General features: G+C 43.0%; 1 protein-coding gene across 1 annotated transcript in view; it reads right to left on the reverse strand.

Annotated features, from left to right (window-relative positions):
- Positions 1-2245: 2245 nt before the first annotated feature.
- Positions 2246-8731, reverse strand: part of LOC103468563 (protein shisa-9) — a 92059-nt gene continuing 85573 nt past the window's right edge. The window contains exon 5 of the mRNA XM_008415697.2: positions 2246-5435. Within this exon, the coding sequence (XP_008413919.1) occupies positions 4933-5435 (503 nt within the window). The 3' untranslated portion in view covers positions 2246-4932. The remainder of the gene's footprint in view (positions 5436-8731) is intronic.

The raw sequence follows: 8731 nt of genomic DNA on the forward strand, positions 1-8731 counted from the left end.
GGCAATACTTTTGGTCTACTCTGTGAAGGATACTCTAGTTAACGTCAGAGTAGTCCATGTGATATTTTAGGCTGGTCTGTCACTTGATTCGAATACCAGTAAAAAAAAAAAAAGAGAAAAGAGAAACTGTCCCTTTTGGTATTTTTATATTAAAAAAAAAGAAGGATTTTCTGTTCAGTTTAGAATCATCTAGTATATTATCTAGGGCAAAGGTGTCAAACTCAAGGCCCAGGGGCCAAATCTGGCCCACAAAAACTTTTTATGTGGCCCTCTGGACTCCAAATTACATCAATAAGTCCTTCCAGTTTTTCACAGATCTGCAAAATTCACATAAAATCAGAAAATCTCAAAAGAAATTTCTGATTTTACTGCAAATTTTCTCAAAATTAGTCACATTGAGTTTAAGTGACTGCTGCCTCAGCCTTACTTGATTTTATAGTCTGCAGTTCATAGAATAAAAAGTCACATTTAACATCATACATTAGTGTGAATATCTTAAAAATTCCTTACAGACATTTCTAGATTGGCGCCACAAAATCTGTAATTTTGATTGCAAAAAATACACTAAAACAATCCCAAAATCCTTGAGGAACAGCTATTTATTGGTATTGTAACCCTTTAACTGGTTTTATCAATATATTCTGTCACAACCGGCCCTTTAAGAGCATTCAGATTTTTGACAAGGCCCAAAGTGAAAATGAGTTTGACGCCCCTGATCTAGGGGTAAGAACTTAAACTAGCGATGATGCAGTCCAGACTATTTAAAAACGGTGAAGCATCCCCCTCTAGTTTAGCACAAATGTGATGCTACAAAGAGGATGCCAATGTTAGCATCACGGGTGGCTAACTAGTAGCCAGTGCTAGTGTTAGAGCTTACAAATCATTCGTATCTCATCTGTTATTCATACACAGACTTGAATCCTTCAGCCAAGCATACAGTGAATAAGATTAGTATATTTAAACTCAAAATGTCAATTTCTGTTACTGTTTTATGATGTCTATCAACATGGTGATGCTTCAGAACCTTAAAGCTGAGATGGTACTCGTCATTAAAGGTTTTGAGAGCCAGTCCTATAATGCATTAGCAGTGGTTTGTGGCAGCTCGGTCGGGGTTTTAAAGGCCAGAAAGCTTTTTCACATGAAGTGACCCACTAAAAGTGTTTGCACCTCCTGGGACTAAAAGTCAAAAGGAAAGAGGGATGCCATGGAGGAGAAACCAGCACATTAAATGCGCCACAGAGCCGAAGCGAGCACAAGCACAGATGCGTTTGATGCATATTCACACCATGCATATCCCATTGGTGCTTTTGTATTCATGATTCCCCCCCATTCTTAGCTGATCCCTTATTACAAAGGCGTGCCAGCGGGCGCCGAGCGGCACTCCAGCAGCTTGCCTAACAGGTTTTTTACATCTTGGAGAGGTAAAGTGGAGAAGTCACTGCAGCAGTTGGAGCGTGCGTTATATTGCTAATTAATTCTCACTTGTTAAAGTTTTACTTCATTGCACATTTTATCTGGATGTGTTCATTTGCATCTCAACAAAATTTTAGATGCAAACCAGCTTATTTGTCTGAGTGAATTTTTTTTCTCCCAGACGATGTATGGCATGTATGGCTCACACTCGGAATGTCATATGTCCAGATGAGAAAAACACGTTGCAAATTCATGTTGCAGTCCGCATTTGCGCAAGCCTAATCATGTTTGTGTCTGACTGCTCAGCGGGGAGCGAATCTGGAGCCCGCTACGCTTTCCATGACACCGTCGTCTATCATGGCCGACTCCCAACACACAGTCGGTCGCAATGAGGACCCAGGGAGATTCTCGTGGTTCGTAGCGGCTCGAAGCGGTGGGCACCAAACACCAGACAAGCTCTTGGTGCCCATCGCTCAGCCTTTCATGGATATGGATGCACAGAGGGAGGTTCGGGCGGCAGAAGAAAGTCTGCCGGGAGGGGGAAGAAAAAGGCGTGGGAGAGAGAGGCAGACGGAATGACGAAAAGAGAGAAGAGAGGGAAAGATAAAAAAAAAAAGAGCTAAATAGTGTGTGACTATGGTAAGTGGTGCAGTTTGATGCCTGATGTGCTGAAGCATGTGCCAGACTTATCCACTGCAGCATATCTGGTGTCCTCATGATAACAACTGAAGGTGAATTCAATCAGTAACTGGAACTTGAGCTGTAAAAAGTAAAAATTTCATTTTTTTTAGGAATATTGGTTTGAGGAGGAGTCGTTGCTGGACAAGTTCTCTAAAAAAAATTCAAAAGGTACTGGTATAGTTAGTCAGGGGCTCTGTATTTAAAATGGTTTTATTACAACCGACTGCAATGCTTGACAAGTCAAACGGAGAACAAGGCGAACAAGCATTGATTGGATAATTGATAGTCATAGATAGTCTTACTATCAAATCTAACCAAAGAAGGGTCTCCTCGCTTTCTATTGCCTCTGCAGCATCCCGACAATCAGATTAACTGTTCTCATTCAGAGAGCTGCTGGTGTAAATCACTACTCTGCACACTGAAGAGCGGCCCTAGGGGATATCTGGGGCCATCAAATGTTACACGGTAGGCCTGTGATCAAGCGTCCGCATGCGACGTGTTGAGAATGTGAATGTGCTGCAAAACTGAAATGAAGATTTTGGACAAAAGACGATGTTACGAAGGATTTCAACCCAACAGAACATTGAAGCAAGTCTTGCTCGATGTTGCATTCCTTAAATCCTGCCAGTAGGACGACTAAGGCGTCAACACAAAAACAAAAGATTTTAGGTCACATTAGAAAACCGTAAATCCGAACATCTAAATTGCCAGGGAAAAAACCCCAACAAACTCTCATTTTGTTTTTCCCCCATTTGGATGAAAGCATGGCCTCAGACCAAGTAAGCTCTCTTGATGTGTAAGCTGTGTGCATCCGAGGCATGAATTACATTAGTGATTTGTTTAAGTGCTGGCAGTCACTCACGTGTAGTGCTGAGACACTTCATTAAGATGGAGTGAAGCAAACTGCAGCGCAAGCAGCAGCACTAAACACTCGCATCAAACGGCTCCATCCAGGAGAAGGTGCTCTTGTTCTCTGGTGCTTTCTCTCCTTACACCCAGAAACACTCCATGTTGTTAAGAAGGAAGCCGGTGTGCATACAGAGCCTTGCACAAACATACTCGCACCCCTTGAGCTTTTCTACATTTTGTAAAGCTCCAATCAGAAATCTTGATGTGTTCTTTCTGGAGCGGTGACTCCACCCCTTTGTGTTTCTAGAGACTGAAATGTTTGACTGTTCTTTGCTAAATAGCTCAAGCTGAGTCAAATTGGACAGAGGGCGACTTTAAAAATCAGTGTGGTGGTAAAGGCTGAATTGGATTTAGATCTTTATATTGACTGGACCATTCTAATACACAAATATGTTTTGGTTTGTATCATCATTGTGTCTCCAGCAATATGTTAAGAGTTTTAAAGCTGGAAAGTGAACTTTGAATCCCAGACTTTTGCAGCATCTAACTAGATCTGTTTTGCCTAAATGGCTTGAGGCAAATTTCAAATTTAAAGCTTTCTTTAAAGAATAACTTTCTACATGCAACTCCTCCATAGAGGCTGAATTTAGTATTCCTGATAACAGATTCTCTGGATTTTTCTGTATATCCCTAAGAATTACCCTGGACCTCTTTGTTCACTTCTCTCAATTAATCTTCTCCCTACTTAGTCTTTTAGTTTTGGTCGACAGCCGCATCCACCTAAGCTAAAAACTTGGGATATTGTGCTCCTTGGTCTTCAATACCATTTATTCTCTAGCAATTGTTGACGCAATAACGTTTGTGCTTCCGACTGCAAGGGGTACAGATACTTTTTACAAAGAACTTTATATATATGGAGATGAAAATAGCAAGGGGAATCTTAGAGAATGTACTCAACCCAAATAGAAACACCAGATATGCAGTTGACGGATTCTCTGGTGTGTTTGTGAAGCTCCTCTTCACAGTGATCTGGCTGGACAAATTGGACTTTTCTGTCCTGTTTTAAAGCATCAGTCGCTATATATATATATATATATATATATAAAAACATCATCAAGCTCTAGCTCCCAATGAGACAGCTCACTGATTCATTTCACAAGTCTAGGAGAATTAGAGTTTTGAGAGAAAATTGTGTTTCTGTTTGTCTCCAGGGGAGTAGATGTGGAGTCTGCGGGCTTCCTGACATCGCCAGAGACTCTCGGTAAAATTTGACGAGCGTGTGCACGTTTTGCATGTGTGGCTCTGCACGCGGTTTGGATCCCTTCTCATCGCGTTTGCCTCTGGATTGAGATGAATGCCTCCCACCCTCACTCCCGTCTCCTGCCCTCCTCTCTGGTATGAATTGCAAGGCTGATATCTCACTCTTAAAAAGACTGGAGGGCAACGAGAGCTGACAACCCAATGATATTGTTTCAGCTGATGAGAAGCCAAACTTTGAGGGGCATAAAAAAAAAGGAAAAAACGTCTCCCTGCCGGCTTCTCTCATAGCCTCGGAGTCTGGACTTTGGGGTTAAGGGTAAGAAAAGTCTCTGAGTGGAATCTGAACACATGGACGTGGTGGAGAGCGGCTACAGAGTGGAGCTGAATGTGGCAAAGTTGAGAGAGAGAGACAATCCAGAGAGGTGTGTCAACGCACCAAGAGGCCACTCAATTATTTAGAAAAGCTGCCAGGCTCAAAGGGTCACAGCTGACACCTGCTGCTACGTCACCTTCACGGCTCATCCGTTGGGGTTTCGATCCGGTGGTCTCAGAAACATACAAATGCCGCACACACACACACTCGCGTGCGCTGTTATTTTTTGTTCCAGTTAAAAATGCTGAGGAAAATGCAGTTCATAAAAATCCCAGATGTGATATTTGCTCGCTACACAACATGGTAGCTGTGGATATAAAGGATATCGGAGCGCTTCCCCTCGACTCCCGTTTCGCTCACACCGTCACCTCCGTCTTGCTGTTGGTGGCCAGTCCCTTGTGCTTGGGGTGCATGTGCGGCGAGTGGCCGTAGCCCAGCGGCTGCGAGAAGAGCTCGGGCAACGTCTCGATGCTGAACTGCCTCTTGTTGGAGTAGGCCTGGCGCCGACTGTTCTGCTGGTGCAGCGCCTGGTGGTGCTGCTGCTGGATGGGGTGGTGCTGCTGCTGCTGCGCGCTGATGCCCATGTGGGTTGCCGTCGGGTGCGGGATGTGGCTCTTACTCGGGTCCCACGCTTTGAAGGCCGAGCTGGAGGTGAGCGGGTGCGTGTTGGTCTTGGAGATCTTGGGCTTGGGCATCTGGGAGGCGTTGATGGTGATGGCGAGAGGTGCGTGGACGTCAGGAGGCGGCAGGAAGGGCTTGTCCTTGGGGTGGAAGTTGATTGGCTGGAAGGTCGGAGGGGATTGGCGGTGGGTGTAATCTACCATTGGGTAGCTCTTGTAGTAGTCTCTCACACCTGTGTCTGCATGATGGGAAAACGGGAAAAAGAACAAAATAAAGACTTTGGTTACATTTAGTGTGATTACTGATGCAGAATAATAGATGGATGAAGGCACAGAGACCCTTAGAGGGTCATCAACTGATCAATTAGTGAATCGCCATTTCCTTTCCTACTTGCATTTTGTATCCACAAACAAACCCCTTCATTACCTACGTTCTTAAGCCGTTTGGTATTAGTCGAGAAGACAGATAACTGACTTGATAATAAATCGGTCAAGTCAATCGATTCATCCATCCATTGTCTGTATCCGTTAGTCTGCTCAGAGTCACAGATGGGGCTGGTGCCCATTTCCAGCGGTTATTGGCAAAGAGCTTAAGTGTAACCTTGACAGTTTGCTATTATATCAAAGGACAAATGGTCAAATCTTAGATATAGCTGGATTTATGACTATCTTAATACTTTATGTTACACCACACTTCTATCCTTTCACCTCAACCCAATTGTGGCCACTTAATTTCTCTGAAATATTACAGATTATGACGCCATGATCAAACCAGAACTACTCTAAGCAACCTCCTGCTGATAAGATATTATTTATTGGAGTCTCATAACCACATTTCCTTAGAACAGACTAGTAGAATATATATCACTTTAAATCATGTGGGCACAAAACATCAAAGTTGTGTACGGGTAGAATGAAATGTCCTGTTGCAGATTGCTCTACTTTCTTCCCAAAAGAGACAAACGAGTGGCAGTGTTTCCTGTAACTTCTGACTATTATAGATTTAAGTATCAAAACAGCGCAGATGTTGTCGTGATTAAGTCAAGAATCAGAATTTCGTCAAGCACAAACCTCGTAGTCATAGTGAAAGTAGTCACAAATAAAAACATAATCTCAGTAAGCAAATTCTCAATAAATATTTGAGACTCAATTTTTCTTTGTGGCAGCTGAAGCAGGATATACATACATTTATAAAGTTGTTGTAAACTAGGGAAGCCCTGATGAAAACAAAACGAAGTTACAATAAAGTTTCTGCAAGAAAACTGAACAGATTGCAAATAAGCTGCCAAAGGCTAGATGAGATCGGTCCGACCGATTGGTGCGCGGCTTCGTGTTCAGCCGGTGAAAAATGAATGATTTCACGTTTAATCTGTGCGAGCAGAGCTGCGAACCGCTGCGGTTCCCGTTGAAGGTGAACTGGCAGCGCGCTGCTGTTGGAAAAATCTGGGACAGCACAGGGATAATGAATTAAACAGACCCTCCCTTCCAACAACGACTGCTGTTGCTGTCCACTTAAGTGTTTCCACACATGTTTGTCACCGGGCAGAGCCGACGGCACGATTCGCTGTGACAGGATTACTCAACGTCCTCTTCAGTTCACAGAGTCTCGCATCTGGTCATCCTTTCTCCCGAATCTGATTTTGGTTTTTCCGACGTCGTGTTTCACATATTTTCTGCTCGTCTTAAGCACCAGCTACTGCTCTCTTTCCAGTGGCAGCCTCAAACAATGCCCCAGGGTTTAGTCTGAGCCTCTGCATTATACATGCATTAGCTGGAGCCGCAGAAGGAATTTCAGAGTTTTACAACACGCTCCGGTTTGGACTAATTGTAATGCGGTACATTATGCTAAAGGAGTTATTCTAAGAGTGCCTCATCTGTAAAATGCTAATTAATAACATTGCGGCAACGACATGCAGAACGACTTCATTTATGTTCAAATCATTTTCTGTATGCAGGATGTGATTATTACTCGGCAGGTGTTTGTTTACGGTGCCTGTTCTGCATACTTTCCCTGTTAATGTATAGATTTTTAGAAACATATTATAAATTGTTTCCAAAAAGTAAAAAAAAAAGAAAGAAAAAAGAACTTTAAAAAACCAAAGGCAACCAAAGCGCTGCACAGGTCAAGAAGAAATGCAAAGTTGAAGAATAAACGATAAAAATCACTAATCAAAGATACATTTTTTTTAAAACTTCCCTCACCATTCTCAACGACAATGTGTTTAATGATTTCTGGCTCCTTTTGAAACCAACGTTTCTCAGGACCCGAGGCAAAGACAAAAAAAAAAAAAAAAAAAAAAAAAAAAAAACACTTTCTGTGGCAACTCAAGAGGCTTCAAACTGCAACAGGACCCCTTATTCAGCAATCTTGTTTCCTTACAGAAGTCTGATCAATAACACACGTCGGCGTGTCTCAAACCGTTGTTGCGTATTCTGCACGTCTATAGAGTCACGGCATTGATAAATAAAAACAAACGTCGATCCCACCAGCTATGGTCTCCATACGCTACGTTGGTATTTGGATTCTACTCTCTCACTTCCTCTGCAACCCGTTATCCTGCATTTTCTGGCTGCCAGCACACCTGTTCTCGTCTTACTTCTTTAATTAACATAGGTATATTAAATTTGCTTGTGCCAAGGTCCCGTGGTTTCCTTCTGGCAAAGCTTCGTTGTCACGCCACGTCCTGGTATGATTCCTAATCCTCCTATTTGCGGATATGCTTTAAATTTAGCTCTGCGCGCCTTTAGAGCTAAATTTAATTGTAATCTGTTTTATCAAAACTTATCATTGAACCACTGTAACGCGCCTGAGAGGTAAATCACAGTTGAGAGAGTTTCGGTTTTAAACAGACGTCTTTATCGCCAAGACCTGGAAAGCATAATCACGCTTCTCATGAATACTGATGGGACGGAGTCCACTGAGCTTTATGCTGCCGCAGAGTTTTCTCTCCAGCTGAAAGGTGGAGTGAGCTGTTCCACATTCAACCGTAAGAGCTGATGGACCACTTTTGGATGAAAAGTTTTTTTCTGCCACTGATGCGTTAACTTCTCAAGGAAGTTAATCGAAGTAGCATTAAAGTGATATTTGGCCGTGGCGCGACCAAACACCAGGCCAAAATCCCCTTCTGTCTTTTATCCTCACAAATGTCTGACACCAAATTTATTTTGCGAGGCCTTCTGATTTACCTCCAGATTACCGTCAACAAAGCTCTCTGCCTAAAAATTAAATCTGGGTTAACGTATCTTGAAGCCTGCTTTCTCTCAACTCTGATTAGGATTAATCTGCGCTGCCGCCGGCCAACCGTGTTTTATTAAAAAAGATTTCAAAAGAGCTGAGTCCACAGGACCTGCTGTTTCACCTGGCAAACGGGTCGGCTCTCCCATCCAGACTGTTTTGTGCCCTAGCCGTGACTTTGTGTGCACAGTGAGGATCTCTGGACCCAGTGGCTTGTTTATTACCCAGTGAGGGAGCCGATAAGCAGGTGTGAAAAGATGAATGGGGAGTATTTGCTGCTTCTTATCGCTGTAATTTGCT

The sequence above is a fragment of the Poecilia reticulata genome, linkage group LG8 (assembly GCF_000633615.1).
Source record: "Poecilia reticulata strain Guanapo linkage group LG8, Guppy_female_1.0+MT, whole genome shotgun sequence".
In the NCBI taxonomy this organism is placed as follows: Eukaryota; Metazoa; Chordata; class Actinopteri; order Cyprinodontiformes; family Poeciliidae; genus Poecilia; species Poecilia reticulata.